This window comes from Electrophorus electricus, chromosome 14 (assembly GCF_013358815.1).
Source record: "Electrophorus electricus isolate fEleEle1 chromosome 14, fEleEle1.pri, whole genome shotgun sequence".
Lineage (NCBI taxonomy): Eukaryota > Metazoa > Chordata > Actinopteri > Gymnotiformes > Gymnotidae > Electrophorus > Electrophorus electricus.
This window is the reverse complement of record NC_049548.1, coordinates 14,436,722-14,454,164: the sequence shown is the minus strand read 5'-3', so window position 1 is coordinate 14,454,164 and position 17,443 is coordinate 14,436,722. Positions and strand designations below refer to the sequence as shown.

Sequence of the window (17,443 nt, the reverse complement as noted above, 5' to 3'; positions counted from 1 at the left end):
CAGGCTACTGGATGATTGAAGGCAAGTTGTAATGTTAGACGCTACAACAACAAGCTCTGCGGATGAATACAGTGTGTGTTTAGTGCTGTTTTCTTTTTTTTTCTTTTAACTATGTGTTACTGTCACTAAAGTCTGCTATAACAAACCTATCCCTAACTCAGTCCCTGTGACCAAAAGAAAATCTTTTTTCAAAGTAAAACTGATTTTTTTTTTCTTTTCTGCATTGGTTGAGCAAGAAATATCTCCATGTGAGAATGTCAGAATTTCCATAGTACCTTATAATTTGCCTTATGTGTAGTCATAACAACATTTGTCCCCTCACAGAGATTAAAACAAAGTACACACCACACAGGCACCAGCTCACACCACACACACACACGCACACACACACACACACACCAGCGTTCACTGTCTGAGGGCGTGAGTCTGTTTCTCAGTAAAGGTACAGGTGGGTTGGTTCAGTCTGGCCCTGCAGCCTGCTGGGTTCCAGTGTCAATGTTCAGGTTCTCACGCCACATATTAAACAGGGACCAGGACACAGCACAGGTAAGCCATTTCTGCTCCTATCAGCTGAGGAACTCATGTCTCTGTTGGTGACTGACGTTGATCAACTATTTCAGTTTCCTAAGAATGGCAGTACCTTTGCATTTTTTTTTCAGTTTAGTGAAACAGATCCGATTTAGATGAAGGACATTTTAAGGACAATAATTGGCTAAGTAATAACACAGAGCCAAAGACATGAAACAAAGATTCATAGATCTATCTAGGTGTGGACTGTGGCTTTTGTGTGTATGTGCTTTTAGGAATTCGTATCCACCAAATTCCCGGCCTTACAACACCCTTCTCCATTCTTCGCATTTACAGTTCTGCTTATCCTGATAGAGTCGGGCAGGGGTCTGATGAGGGCGGTGTGTGTGGAGATAAAGTGCATTCACACTAGGTTAGAGGGTCTAGAGAGGAACGGTTGAAGCTGCATGAGGAGAACACTCGAACAAGACAGGCAAGAGGATTCTTATGACAACACTACTGAGCTGTGAACCATACAGGATCAGGTGTGCGATTCCAGAACTCAAATAACATGTAATCCACTAATAGGATGCCTGATTGAGGATAGATTGTTACAAAGCCTGATATAGGAAGATGATTCTACACTAGATTAATTTAAAAAAGCGTGGGGGGGGAGCTATCTATGTCTCTCATACTAGGTATATAACGTTGGATGTGTCTTACATCGGGTGCATTACTGTTCACTTTTTAACATCTTTTGTATCTTTTGTATTTGTCAAAGTTTGCTTACTGCTTCCTGTACTGTGCATCATGATTTATTTCAATTATGCCAATTTCCTGATTTCACAACCCAGTTCATGTAAAATAACTTGTGAATCATAGTCAGGGCAGGATTAGGGATGGTGTTCATTACTGTTTTGCATTTTAAAAACATTGTTTTGTGTGTGTACCGTTCGCAAGATTTCCAGGAGACTGCCATTCACAACATTTCCTGTGAGCAACTGGTGATGGCAAGTGTCAAACACAATTTGTTTCACTTATGTTGATTTTTGCTGCCAACATCAAGAACATGGGCAGCTCTATTGTACGTCTATAGCCCCGGAACCCAGCCCAGTGAAGCAGCATTGTGCATTTTGACTCATGCCAACTTGTAAGACCTCTCTTTCTCTATGCCAATGTTACACAACCCCCAACTGCTAAACTTAGATCTCGCGTTCCAGTTCGTGGGATCCTTTAATGGACCTAGTCAAACTTTACCTAAATAATGTACACTTGATTTCCAGAGCACAGAGATAGTCAAGGTCAGAACGGGTGATTTGGAACCCAGGGCAAAAGCAGAAAAAATAAAAGCACTGGTCTCCACACAAGATGGTTTTGTACCAGTGAACCCTGAATGGCTGGAAGAATGTTATTCGCTTAAAGTGAGCATGTAATGGACTTGTAAGGGCCTGGAGCAGTACAGGAAACATAACATCAGCACTGAAGCACAGAATGCTGCCATATGACCCAGATGACCAAGAGCTGAAGGCCACATCTCCATCCAGCATGCCAGTGGTAGCAGGATACAGAGAGCTCAACAGACCCCGAAACCGAGAGCTGCCATGTGGTGAAAGTGGGTGGGTCATGCATTTACCATAAAGTGCTTTCTGAAATGGTAGCCACACTTGGAAATGTGTGCAGTGCATATAGATTTGTTTGTTTGTGTGTGTGTGTGTGTGTGTGAGAGAGAGAGAGAGAGAGAGAGAGGGGGGGGGGGGGGTGTGGTGTGTGCCCGAGTGCATGCTTTGCATGTGTGTATGTGCCGATCTCCCTATGTGCACATGTGACACTTGCTCTTGTTTTTAATTCAGATTTACAACATTGCACAGCTGATGTATTGCAATTAAAACAGCATGTCGCCAGTACTGTGTGATTTCTCATTAGTGTCAGTATCTGGTGCATGTGTAAATTCCTGGCTCATTTACGTAATCTAGATGTAAGTAAGATTTCGTCACATTCTTACTCTCTGGTTCTGGGTTAACTGTGTGTAGTAAAAATGCTCATTTCACAATGTCTGCAGATACTATTAATGTTTCGTTATACTCAGCTAAACATAATCATAACATTTATTTAAATGACATACAGTACACAGACCTTTCCCCCCTTTTACCACTACATCATATTTTCACTCTGCAGAAATTTTGGACAGAAGGTGACTGCATAGTTATGCAGTTGTTTGGTCACTGAGAATTCTGTAACAGCCAGGTCTCTTTTGTATAAGATATATTTTTTTTAAATCTCAATTATACTTCCTGGTAAAACGATAAAACTGGTAAAAAGGAAAATACAAATAAATATAATTAGTAATAACTGATCTCAGCCTAGAAATTATTAAAGTGGATCTTTGAGTAGAAGTATCATGTGCTGAAGGAGAAGTTGTTGAGTATAAACTGTGCCCTCTTGTGTTATGTGAAGTGTGCACTTCAGAGACGCAGACAGCCTGTGTGACTTTGGGAGACCTGTTGGTCTTATGCATAGTGTGGAAAAATTGAGGAATTAATAGCTTGTGTGTAAAGTGTATTTAGGTCTGCAGGAGGACATGATGTCTTTAAAGGTACCGTTCACACACAATACTGCGACTTTCCTGTTTTTCTTTCAGTTTTATCCATTAGCTTCTTTTAATGCACAGTACAGTGGCGAAGCACTGGAGGAACTAGTCTGTCATGGGTGACTCATTAAAAAATGGCAACATTATTCACTTCAAAGTTTGATAACAAATTGCTTGCTAGATGGGGAAGTTGGTGGCATGGAGTATGAACAGTCAGCCCTGATTAAGCCGTATGAAGGGCCCACTGGAAAGTACCCATTTCTCTGGTGGGGCTTGGAAAAGAGGTAGCGCATGCATCTTCACTGAGGCCTGTCTGTTATTACTAGACAGGAGCAAGACCATTCAGGGCCAAATTCATGAAATATATCGCCAGATTTAATGTGGCATTAACAGCAAATAACGCCGCAGTAACACGTTTTCTCTTTTGTAACCGTGGACTGCCAGCCTATTTTACCGTTCGCATGAAATACGGTACTACTGTCCTCATTTGCATATGACGGTATCGATTCATAAGAGATCGAACCGGTCCAATGGTGAACGTCTCGGTAAGAAGCCGAGGTGATCTCTTCTATAAAATGTTTGGCCACACATGCGAGTCACCAACAAAACTCTGCAAGCGCACCCATTTGGCTAACACACACATGACTAGCCCTAGCAGGATCTCGGAATGCCAGGAACCTTTTTTTCTGTAACAGTACTATTTGTTAAAGTAGACGATGCAGATACAGACCGAGTACAATGATTTAAAAGTAGAACTGAAGTCATCAACTCGGCACAAGTATGCAGTTCCCATCTTGGTGAAAGTGACATTTTTATGCACCTGTTTTACCGCAGCTGTCAGGAGTGTGCTCGGTCTTCAATATGCATGATCTCATTTACTTGTCCGTTTTGATTTACCTTGGGACGCGACATTACTGTACCAATAATCTGACACGGGTACGCTACTGTGGATTCACTTTAGTAAACTTGATAGTTTATGCGCTGCGCTGCACAACATATCACATATTTTTATTTTTATTTGTATTTATTTATTTTGGGTGTATTCGTTTAGTTTTGCACTGACGCGACGAAACTAATATAGCTTCTATTCGTAAATGCGGACTATTCATACTGTTTTAATAACTATATTGCATAGCATGATATGCTATTTGAGGCAAGTCAATGAAAATAAGGTTTGGAGTGAAACAGATGCACTAGATGACCCCAAAAAGTGTAGCTACTGTGCCCTCACAAACAAAGCAGAGGAAGAACTGTGTGAGATGACTCATACTCCTGCACTACAAGGCTGCTTTCAACTTCTGGCAGTAAAACAAATCTATAGAAGCTAATCAGAAACTGAAGCCAGGAAACAACAATTCCAGGACAGTGCAAATTATGTGTTATATTGCTGAATATTTGGTCTAGATCATCCAGCTGTTTTTCCATGGTCCCTACTTCACAGTCCATGTCACTAAACATAGTTGCATTTATTGCCGGTTTGATAGCAAATGTAATTACTGTAATCATGCATTTATTACCTAGAATCTCATTCGCTACAGGCAAAAATCTAGCAGGATACTGTATAAGATGTTTGCTTGTCTCCTTGCATGTACAGCATAGTGTAATTACACACTAACTATAACTAACTAACTAACTATATTCCTAGATGGCAAAAAATTATTTGTTTTATTTTTCAGTTCAATTACAGTTGCAAGTTCATATTAGAGACATTGACACTCAAAAGAGAAAAGTATAAAACCCCATATTTTGAATCTACCTGAGCAAATCATCAATAAAACAGGCTAGTTCAGTTGTGTTGAAAAATGTTTGTCTATTTTCCAAATCATAAGAATGGCCCATAAACATACATTATATAAGCACACATAAAACTACCTGCAAACCATTTTATCATTTTAAAAATAACAAAGGTGATTTTAAAAAGGTGATTATTATTTAATAAAATTGCATTTGTGTGGATAATTTATGATACACTAAGTTCCCTAAGTAATTAAATAAATTATTTTCAGCTTACACTTTCATGGTAGGTATGATTGGGGTACAGAGCTATCTTTGCCTTTCTGTGGATTGATATAACATTAATACTATAAATATTAATCCAGAATGAAATTGAGTAGAGTAGCATATATTACACTTTTAATGATTTGAGATGATGTAACTCATCCAAAAAATTACTACTGGCCTTTTAATAGTAAAGATTGTAACACCTTTTATTAGATTGTTGCACACATTGACAGTTATTGTTGATTGTATTTTCTAGTTGATAGTTTAAGCTATGTAAATGCAAAAATGAATGGATTTTCTTGTTAGAAGTCACACTTTATAAACTTTCAAAAACATGATCTAATTTAAGATTTCTGGTGGTAGTTTAGAGTTTAATTTAGTGGTGCATAACAATTTTGCTGAATACAAAGGAAACAAGGCTTGAACAGAGAAGGATGAGACTGCCCAGGTGGGTGAAAATGTAACTGTGACTGGATGACAATGCACCACAGCTAGAACCTTTTAATACCAATGTGAACAGGTCTAACCTTCTAATACTGATGTGAACAGGTCTAACCTTCTAATACCAATGTGAACAGGTCTAACCTTCTAATACCAATGTGAACAGGTCTATCCTTCTAATACCGATGTGAACAGGTCTAACCTTCTAATACCAATGTGAACAGGTCTAATGTCTAACCTTCTAATATCAAAGTGAATAGGTCTACGCTTCTAAGACCAATGTGAACAGGTCTAAGCTTCTAATACTGATGTGAAAAGGTCTAACTTTCTACTACCAATGTGAACAGGTCTAATGTCTAACCTTCTAATACCAATGTGAAATGGACATATATATATATATATATATATATATATATATATATATATATATATATATATATATATATATATCAGATTAACCCAGTTTTGTAACCATAAAGATATTTCAGGCAAGAACTCTTTCTTAAGTAGTGCTCATAAACTGACCCCAGGCTCAGTTCACCCAGTTCAGCTAGTGGAGGCTGAAACTCAGCAGGGTGGGGTTATCATTTAGCACTGAGGACGCTAGTAGCGGTTTGGCCCTGAGTAAGCTGTCTCCCGCCTGTGGATGCTTCCAGTTTCCATATTTTCTTTTCTTGCCCCCTCTGTCACCCCGGGTTTCATGGAGTACACCAGAGTTTTCTCTGCTCATTGCATTCCACTCTGGCAGTAGCTGCTTCACACGGGGTTACACCCCAGCAAGAGCCTCACTCAAAGCTCAGCCAGCAGTGTTAAGCCATCACAGCACTGCATCAACACAGAAGAAAGGATGATACAGATGATAGAGGGACACAATAGCTGTGTAGGAGTGTCTGTCTCAGTCAAAGAAATGCTCTGTGTAAGATTAGATGCATTACATAAGGTATCCCAAAGCTGTTAGGAAGATCCTTTCAAAGGGGTCATTCATCGAGACAAACCTACACAGGAAGTGCAATATACAAGGTTTAGTAAAGTGGACAATGTGCTGTGTTATGAAGCTCGGGTGAATGAATTTGCTCTAAACTAAAGACACACCAAACACATTTGGCTATTCCTCTTCAGTGACATAGAAGGGGCAAGAATAAGAATGCTGAATACAAGCACGCAAACAACTATGACATGAGTGACGTTCTATATATGTCAACTAGGACATATAAGTATGACTTTAGCCACCTAAAACAACCTCTCAAAAACATGCAAATAGAAAAAGACAAATAGAACTGAAGATGTTACATTCTTCTGACCCAGACAGCCACACGATGGCATGCGAATGTTGAAAATGGCACAAACTAGCAGGATCACAAAGATTTGTTGCATAGATCTCCAGGCGACCGATCGATTATGTATGATAAACCGCATGGACACTGGGCAGAGGGGAAAGCAGAGAAAAAAGTGAATCACAAAATGGTAAACATTTCCAGATTGACCCCGATCTTAAAATAGACACAGGAAACGCCTACAAAGTACAAGAAAAGCCAATCAAACAACAGGCAAGAAAATGACAGAACACGTGAAGAAAATTATGACAAAACCCACTGTGGAAAAACTATGGAATGAATTCTCTCCATGTCCCCCAACCACTGCCACCAAGCCCTAAACACACACAGAGACACACACATACACACACACACACACACACACACACACACACACACACACACACACACACGCACCCAGACACACACACACGCGCACCCAGACACACACACACACACACACACACACACACAGAGAGACACACACACACACCACACATGCTCTCTTTCTGTCTGCTCAATTCTAGTTTTCAAAGTATGCAAACTCCTCATGGTTGACCAAAAGAGACATAGAAAAGACAAAGAGACAAAGGCAGAGAATATTGCCATGGCGAGGGAGGGACAGAGAGAGAGAGAGAGAGAGAGAGAGAGAGAGAGACAGAGAGAGAGCACAAGCCGGAGAATTCCACTGATCGGCCAGTCCGCTTTTTGATACGTAGCAGACGATTTCGCTTAATTGTTTCCTTTAACGGTAAGAGTAGGAAAAGCAGGCGGAAAGTGGGCACGCCAGGGCTCGGGTGAGTGAAAGGCCATGTGGTCCACTGACAACAACACACTCAGAGGGAGCATGCCTGCATCTCAGCACAGCCGCAGAGTTTCAGCGCCGGCCAGCACTATGCTCGGCCCGCTCATTTATCTGGCACTTCCAGGCTCTGCCTTGGGGAAACAAATGGAAAAAAAGCTTCATATGTGCGGGTCCAGTGTTTCTGGGCTTGCGGTTCGGTTTAATTCACCGAGCATCGCAATGGCTCCGGCAATGGATCCAGTAATTAACATATACAAAGTGTGTGAAATACATTAGCATGAATGCAACAAAATACATCTCAGTAAATGTGGAACAGTGTGTAAAACATATGTGGATGTATGTAATGTTTGTAATGTGTGTGTGTGTTTTGTTACTCTAACTCATTCTCTTAACATTACTGGTGATCACAGGCAGTAATACTGAGCCACAATTCTAAGAAATCTCAGTTCTAACAAACATTAAATAAGAAATTAAGCACCTGTGTGTGTGTGTGTGTGTGTGTGTGTGTGTCTGTGTGTGTGTCTGTGTGTGTGTGTGAGAATATATTTATATGTTTTGCATTGCCATAAACTTGGAAAACATTTGACATGTATGCGCACACACGCATGAGTGTGTGTGTGTGCATACGTGTGTGTGAGTGGGGGCAGGGGGTAGATATGTTTGCTCATGCATGAAATTAAGGCTAAAGGACAGAGCACTCTGTTTCGAGGGGGAAAGTCCACATTGCAAAGTAACTGCAACACCAATGCCACTGACACTCCACAACTATAGACGCAAATGTCAATTCAATCACAAATTGTTACTTCCAAACATAAAACATTTCCCTTTACAATAGCACAGAGAGGTGACAGGTGAGGAGATATCAGCCCTGCTCAAACTCTGTCATCATTGGGAACTGCCATCATGATGGCCTTTTCATGGCTGCTTTGATTCTACACACAAAGAACCTGGTCAGCGTGAGTGCCATTGTACAGTCCAGATCATGCTCAGACACTTCTGATTTAGATCTGCAAACCAGCTGCAGAGAGTCTGTACTGAATTCACAGGTAAATAAGTCACCATACAGAAAAAAGGTTGGTTTACTTCCTTAGCTTGGACTTGTGACCCATCACAAGAACCCATTATTCATTTAAGAGCTTCAGTATTTACTTGTGACATCCCTCTACTGACTCCACCATTCTGGATTTTCCTTACTTTAAGCCTAATCCAAACTCTGGCACAACTGATTCAGTACCTGAGTGTGACACATCTGCTAATCTGATAATACAAGAGAAGTTACAGACACTGTTGGATTGATTCACCTTCTCAGTTCTTTGGGTCATTTTATTTGACGATGAATGTTGCAGATATTTCATATAAGGTTTGTCATTCATTATTATTCAGATTAGGGTTCGTGTGGATAAATGCGTTAGCATTCAGAGATCACTTCCACTCAAAGGGATCGTGACGGCTTTTTGGATGATGCCAAGGAACACCCTGAACCCTTCCTGATCCGTCCCACATTTACTGGTGGCCCGCTCAGGGTCTGTTTCCAGTTGCTGTTGGTGCTAAATCACCACCATGGAATGACCAGCCCCCTGACCACAAGCCGTCTCTTGTTCCACCCACCCAGAGTCTATTCGTCGACCAGCACGCTCCACAGCCCTGGTGACCAACACACAAACTATGCCTCTGTTTACCAAACAGCTTAGCTTTTACTGTTGCCATATTTAGGCAGTGGAAGTCCATTGAACCACTAGTGTTTTAAGCGTCACCAGTGTTTTACTCTAAAAACAATTAAAGATGTAACATTAAGATGGAATGGCATTCCAGGAGGATGTCCATCCGCAGATATGTTAGCAAGCACGCAGCTGTACAGTTATGTGACATTGTGAAATGATTGCACTATTTATTTCAGTCTGCATCTTGCCTTATAAAATGAGACATAGAAACTTACCATTTACTCATATTCTGTTCTCATCAAAATGTACTGACTTTTTCATACAGGCTGGTTAGGAAAACATGACTTTCTTAACATTTTAGCTCAACGTCCCGTCCCCCCAACCTCCTTTCAAACAGCATTTCTCCAGAATTTGTTTATTTTTATTTCCATTTCCATAATTTGGCAGTTTGTTTTTTTTTTACATTTCCAAAATATAGTGACTGATGCATATTACATATATCAGTGTTCATCTTCTATCAATAATAAATAATAAAGCATAATAATTGTGATATTGTGAATACCTGTAATAGTACATGAGCATCACTGAATGTTTAAAAAAAAAAATGTTTTCTCTGTGAACACTACAGTCATTTCACAGCTCTGATATTTTAGCAAATAGCAGACTTGCAAAGTAGCTAGAGGTGCTTCTGCTGAAGTTAAATCTCTGACTTACCCAGTCAATAGCATCAAGTATACTGTGGTGAATATGATTTTCATTACCTTTCCTTTAATGATGACGAATATTAATTAGATACACTGTTAATCATAGTTTAAAAATAACATCTGCAGGTCTTTCAGTAGCACTAATCATGTCTCACCATATTCAGACAGAGTAGCCTCAAACACCACTGAGTGTTACTTAATAATCATTTAAACCAGGAGAAACCTACTAAAGATCTTACAAAGCATCTCAATTTAAAATCAAGTGTGTTAGGTTGAGCCAAAGTCTCCAGGACAGTGCATTTCAAGGGAGCAGGGCCAGTTAGCCAACACATAGACCCTGTTATCGAGTCTGCCATTCTGGTGTAACAGACACTCACGTGTCCGTTTTTTGGTTCTAGATTTTCCAGTAGAACATCATGAGCTCCAGCACGGCCCTGTACTCCAACGTGAGGCACTGCAGCAGTGCCCGTGGCATCTTTGCAGATGTTGACTGCAACTCCAAGAAGAGACGCTACGTGCGCAAAGACGGCAGCTGCAACACAGCCTTCCAAAATGTCCCCGGTGAGTGGCAACGGTACGTGGTTGACATCTTCACCACACTGGTGGAGATCCGCTGGAGAGTCATGTTCTTGACTTTCGCCCTGTCCTACATATTGTCCTGGCTCCTATTTGGGACCCTGTATTGGGTCATCGCGCTGGCTCACGGCGACATGAATGACCTGACCAGTGAGCCATGCGTCTACGAGGTCCACAGCTTCACTGCGGCGTTCCTCTTCTCCCTTGAGACGCAGTCCACCATCGGCTATGGCGCTCGAGGCATGTCCGAGAACTGCATGGTGGCCATCGTCGTCGTCACCATCCAGGACATCATCAGCATCTTCATCGACACTTTCATAATAGGAATCGTTGTGGCCAAGATGGCGTCAGCCCGGAAGAGAGCCCAGACGGTTGGCTTCAGCAACACCGCAGTGATAAACCTGCGCGATGGACACCTGTGTGTATCCTGGAGGGTAGGGGACTTCCGTCGTAACCACGTGCTAGAGGGCATTGCCCAAGCCCAGCTGATACGACAATTGGCATGCACAACTGGCAAAATTGACATATCCTACAATGACTTAGAGATACAAACCAAACATATAATTCTTGCCATGCCAGCCACCATTGTCCATAGAATCAGTCCCAGCAGTCCTTTCTACAAGATGAGTCTGCAGGACCTGCAGAGAGAGAGTTTTGAGCTGGTGGTGTCTTTCACCTACATAGACGACCTCAGTGGGATTACCCACCAGACGCGTACCTCCTACATCCCCAGTGAAATAATGTGGGGTCAGAGGTTTCAGGAAATGCTCAAAGTTAACAGGAAGTACTACAAAGTAAACTATTCCCTGTTTCACCAAACCATTAAGGTTCCATTGCCTGAAATCAGCGCAGAAGAATTTGAACAAAGCAAGCCTTCCCAAAGCCCTAAATACGAGCTGCCACATGCCAACCCACTGACATTATCTGTGGAGATATGATTGGAAGAAATCCTGGGTTAAAAAATGCATAATAACCAGAAATGCTATTCCAGAAGCTAAACCACAATCAAGTACTGGACCTAAAGGATAATGCAACGCCTAGGCTACATCAAATAGACATCACATAGGGTATTGCTTGTGTAGACAATAGCATTCACTCACAACACAGAATGGTCTGTTTAATGCTAAAATAAATACATCACATCATGTAAGTGCATTGTCACAGATGTTATTTTCTTCAAAACTTCAAAACAAGAACATCCATAGAACTCATCTACTGGTAGGCTTCTGAACATACAGCCTAGTAAAGATGCCTGCATTGAAAGATTATCAAGAATATCATTTTTTTTTTTTTCAGATACATTTTGACAGGTGGGATCAGTTCCAAAATGTGTTTGATGGAAAATGATCAAAACTGCAAACATTAAACATAAACCAATAACTAATGGATGAATTAATTAATGAATACAAAGATGAATATGAATAACCAATCTTCACCAAACCACACAATCGCTTTGGGTCTAAACATTGTCTATTAGGCTCAGCCCAAAGAATATGTGGGTCTAGAATCATCGCAAAGGAAAGATTAACCAAGATCAGCCCTGTGAGGCTTCTGGGACCCTGGGAGGCTTCTGGGATGCAGTGCATGGTGTAGGCACGGCTGTGACTCTTTCGCACATTCCTCATCATTTCTCACATCTAACTGCACCTTTTCCATTTTGATTATTAAAAGCATGCATTTAAATGTTACTACAATATAATGCACAATGTCTAATGTGGGGAGAAAACAGGCTGACAAAGACCCAGAAGGAACTTCACCACCTGTGACTATCATAAACATGGCAGAGATTAGCTGGCTCCTGGATGAACGGGGAGCCGCACTCCCCGCCGACTTTGACTCCTCTTTATCATCACTGGCATCTAAATTAGACAACATCCATTCTACAGTGTCTGATCGTGGACAGCCCCACACCTCCCCTTGAATCCAGTGTCACAGATTTTGCCCTACAACTACAGCAGCTGCAGGTGTCTGGCTCTACCTTACAGGAACGCAACAGCACCTGGACAACCACAGCAGATGTCAGAACATTCATGTTGTTAGCGTACCTGAGTCGGAAGACCAGCGTCCTATAAAGGTTTCCTCTCCGATCCTTCTCAGTGTGATCCTTGGCAGTCGAGTCCCCCCACTCATCCAGTGCCGGACAGAGCCCACTGAAGCCTCACACCCAAAGCTGGTCCGCAAGGCAAACCATGGCCCATCATTCTTTGATTTAGCTGGTATGAGATTAATGGTTGAGTGATCCATGAGGCTCTACAGTGATGAGAGCTGTTGTTCCAGGGGTGCTAAATCCATTTCTTCAAGGACTACAGCACAGATGTTATATAGCAGCAAACCAAATACAAACCCCTCATGGCTCAGCTTTACAAAAATAGTTTCCAGCATGCACTGCTTTATACAGCCAAAGTACACATTACACTGCAGTCTGGTGAGAAGAAATGGCTTCAGTCCGCTCCAGAGGCCAGTAACTTTCTCAGCACACTGAATGACCCTGGGGAATCAGGTTCTACGTAGTGCTGTAGGTGATAATCACCATTATCTTTTGTGAGTATGCTATAAGGAGCAGAATACACTAGATTGCTTATTTATGTTATAACTGCATACTAACAAGTCTAAAATATGGCTTCACTTTATTTTATTAGGTCACTTTCGAACCATAATATCTTGACTCAGGTGACTTGGTCAGTTCAGTTCTACTGTTAAAAACGAGGCTATTGCACTCACTGCACTTACTGTATTGCTTTTTTCCTTAAGCCGCAACCACAATCTTTTATTAATTTACAGATTCTTATCATTTTATATTTTGCTCTTTTTTTCAGAGATACTTATGTCTGTGAGGTTAGGTTTAAACTGTAGTGGTATGGGGGTCATAGGAGTTAAGAACTAAAGGACGTAGTTTATTCTACTGGAGTTGTCCCCTTGCTGACTGCACTTCCAGTTGTGTGCTTGGGGGATGGGGTGATGAAGTGTGGCTGCCCTTTTGTTTGCTAAATTCTTCATTGTTCCATGTTATTTACGCTGTCGTTGCATTTTCTCTTCTCTTTTTACTTTCTCCCATTGTTACCTCAAACATTTTTCACCCCTGTCCAAATAAAGTATTGCTCTCTCTGATGACTGGTGTGTTACTGGGCAGTGCCAGTTATTCATTTTGCCACACAACCTCCGACACGCTGCATTAGTGTTGGAGCATCAGGCACTGCACTAAGGGCGGTTAGCTACAATGATGAAGGACTAAATTCACACCTAAACAAGGAGATTAACCATTTAACTAATCCAAGTTCCAAAGTAGAATTCATTAAAGAAACTCACCTTAAGCCATCAGATCGCCTCAAAGTCAATGGGGTCTGTGTTGGCCAGTTCTACCATTCGTCATTCTCTAGCAAGGCTCGAGGTGCAGCAATCATTATTCATAAATCAATGCCGTTTTCAGGCTCCAAAGTCAAATCAGACTCAAACAGGCGCTTTGTTATAGTTGTTGGGAAAATATTTGGCACCCAAATCATTCTTGCCAATGTTTATGGCCTAAACTGGAATAATGAGGGCTTTTTAACATTATTATTTTTACTTCCTGACTTAAACTCAAGTTAGTTAATACTTGGAGAGGATTTTAACTGTTGCCATGACCCCAGCTCAGACTGTTCCTCTAACAAACCATTTACCCTCTCTAAATCAGCAAAACTCATTCTGTCATTTTTAAAGCAATTTGCCAAGTCAGATGTCTGACATTGTTTTAGGCCAAGTACAAGACAATATTCTTATTTCTTCCCCCGTCCAAAATACTTTTTCACAGATTGATTTTTTTTTTCTTCTCCCCCTGTTGGTTCCTGCTCATATAACCCAAAATAATATCTAAACATGTGGTTGTCATAGTAGAAATCACCTTCTCAGGTGGATCCTCAACTTGGTCCCTTGGATCTGTTTTCACTACTGCTGTTGGACGCAGAGTTTAAGATTATAAACAACTGCTTTGACCTTTTCATCTCAACTAATGTCAACATCAGGTACTTCTGCAGCTATAATCTGGGAAAAAGCAAAGTTTACCTCAGGGGAGAGATCATATCTTACTCTTCTCATCAGAGAAGAATCAATATGGAAAAAGAGATCCAGCCTCTTCAAAACACTGGCAGAACTGAAGACTATGAATGCAACTCAGCTCTGAGCCACTAAGACAGAATATGATACCCCAGCTTCTAAAGCTGAAATGTTACAAAAGCCCCATTACTCAGAGTTTGTTGATGAAGAAACTAAATTACTTTTATATCGTTTACACGTCTTCATCCTCACACCACAGTACTCAGATTGGCACTTCCAATGGCAACACAGCTGGCCCATGATTAACCAACAGTTCATTCATTTTTACATGGACCTGTTCACTTTTGAGAGTGACTACTGAGACACAATGCAACATTTTCTTCAGCTCTTTAAATCCTCCTAACACTGACTCAGAAACAACCTCTAGGCTAAAACAAACCTTTTACCATAGACAAGGCTGAAAACTATTCATGCAGAACAGAAAATGCCCGGGCCCTGTAGCAGAATTTCTAAATACATAAACAAATTAGCATCACTGCTACTTAACATGTTTAATGAATCCTCTGAATCTGGAAGCTTCCATTACTGTCCCTATACCACCTAACATAAGCGCAAGGACCCCTGTTCTGCCATCTGTTATTGATACAGCTCAAATAACTTTAATTGTGAATGTTAGATTATGTTATAGTGCTTCTACTTGAGATGCTGAGATGCAGCGAGGAGATCTGGTCTCAGGGATATCATGGGCCAAACAGATGCATTCCTCAGCTTCAGCCTGTGTGCACACTAACAACAAACCAGGATCTTTCCCCTGTTTCTTCCCTCTGTGTTGGGGGAGGAGACTATGCTGCTTGCTCATTCACCATAGCTACCAAGCCACTGGCGGAGACCCTAAGGTCTATACAAAGATGGTGGGGGTCTCTAGATGGGGTTGGGAGCACAGACTGTCATTGTAAACATGTGACTATTTGCTATTTATTTCCAAGCCTGACAAATCTATTCTCATAGCACTAGGGGTACTGGGACAGCATAGCTGGATAGAGCTCATGGCAGTTACCTTTGCTGGTAGGTTACGTCCAGTATCACAGTAGCCAAAGTGTCTTTTCAGTACTTTTAATACCAGGGTCTCAACTTGACTAAATATTTTAATTATTTATTTGATAAAAATCCTTTATTCACTTATTTAGCTGATGATTTCCACTGCTGGTCATTCCGTCCTTTAACTCTGGCTGGTAGGATAAATACTATTAAAATGAATATACTCCCTAGATGTTTATATCTACCTCTTTCAGAGCATCTCTGTTATTCCAAATCATTTCTATCCTTATTCAGTAGGCTTACTTCCCTGTTTATTTGGCCTTAAAAAGTTCCATGGATATGGAAAAAGATTTAACTGAAGCCAAAGAAAATGGGTGGACTGGCCCTCTCTAATTTCCTACTTTACCACTGGGTGGCCAATATGCATTCTACCATGATTTGGTCCTTTGAGAAGCAGAGAGACTAACCATCCTCCTCAACCTTGAGCCTGACTTCCTTTTTCCATTTTCCTACCCTCTCCTCTCCATACTAGTATTCTAGTAAGCTTACTGTTAAAAATAGTTTAATGATTTTGGATCCAGTTTATAGGGCACTATGGTCTCTCTGCCTCCAACTCACTCTCTTTCTCCACAGGAGTGTATATGTTCACACTACCGCTTTGTTATGATCTTTATATTCAAACTCATTATTCCCCTTTCCATCTTAGGTGGTGTGTATGTGTTATGGGGTGCTTATGGAATCAAATTTACATTTACATTTTATGCATTTGGCAGACACTCCAGAATGACTTTCAAGCATGTTACAGAGGTAAGTGAGTGTAGTGTTAGGAGTCTTGCTGAAGGACTCTTATTGATATAGCATAGAGCTCTTGCCTGGATGGGGTTTGATCGCTGCTCCCCCAGCCACATGTAATCACGCCTAATCAGCGTGTTTGAATCATCTAGAGCCAAGCTGTTCAGATATTTACAAATCTGTGACTTTGTAAAAACTTTTATAACTTTTTTTTAATATTGCTCTTGCTTCTCACTCAGTCCAATATTAGAAATGGTCCCTTGAAATAAAGGCCAAATTTCCAAATTATATATGTTCTTATATATACATTAGCCTTCATCCCCTCTGACCCCTGCCCAGTTCTCTTAGTGCCACGTGGTCCAAAGATTATGTCCTAGATATAGATACTGAGACTTGTGAAGCAATCCAGGAGCAAGTGCACAGCTCATGTGTTTGTGCTCGCAATGCAGTACAATGGTGTCATTATGTGCAGCAAAACATACTGCTGTAAGAGGAAACCACCTCATATGTGTCCAGGTCTCGGCTCTTGTCTGGTAGGTACCACCATAGTCCTGCCAATATTTTACATATGATCTGGACCTCTGTACTGACTCACTTTCTGCTGTTGCATCTAAAGACACTGGCCCGCTCATCCTTAGTCAGCTGTTTACAAGCTTTACCAGTGGGCTACATGCTGCCTTCACATGTTTCACACTTAGTTACTGCAGAAACCCACACCCACCTTCCCAGTACCTTTGGATAAAAGATGCCTTTATTTTATGAAGGTGAAAACAATCAAGTATTCATTTTGAGGCTCCGATCAGACGTTTGTCCAAACATAGTTGCTGTTCTTAAATTATGTTAACAACACCCAGTAACTAAGTTAACTGCAGTCACTAAGTACAGTCTCTGTGTACTAGTGAGTAGAACACTGAGTACTAGTGTTCACTGTACACATTCTGGTACACTGTACACATTCTGGTAACTCCCTCCTTTTACCCTATTACATG

At 41.1% G+C, this 17,443-nt stretch overlaps 1 protein-coding gene across 1 annotated transcript; it reads left to right on the top strand.

The window, feature by feature from the left end:
- The first annotated feature begins 471 nt into the window (after positions 1–471).
- kcnj16 (potassium inwardly rectifying channel subfamily J member 16) lies at positions 472–13,664 on the top strand. Its single transcript, XM_027023243.2, has 2 exons — positions 472–546; positions 10,418–13,664. The coding sequence occupies exon 2, from the start codon at positions 10,436–10,438 to the stop codon at positions 11,531–11,533; it is 1,098 nt and encodes a 365-aa protein (XP_026879044.2). The 5' UTR covers positions 472–546; positions 10,418–10,435; the 3' UTR covers positions 11,534–13,664.
- The last annotated feature ends 3,779 nt before the right edge of the window (positions 13,665–17,443 follow it).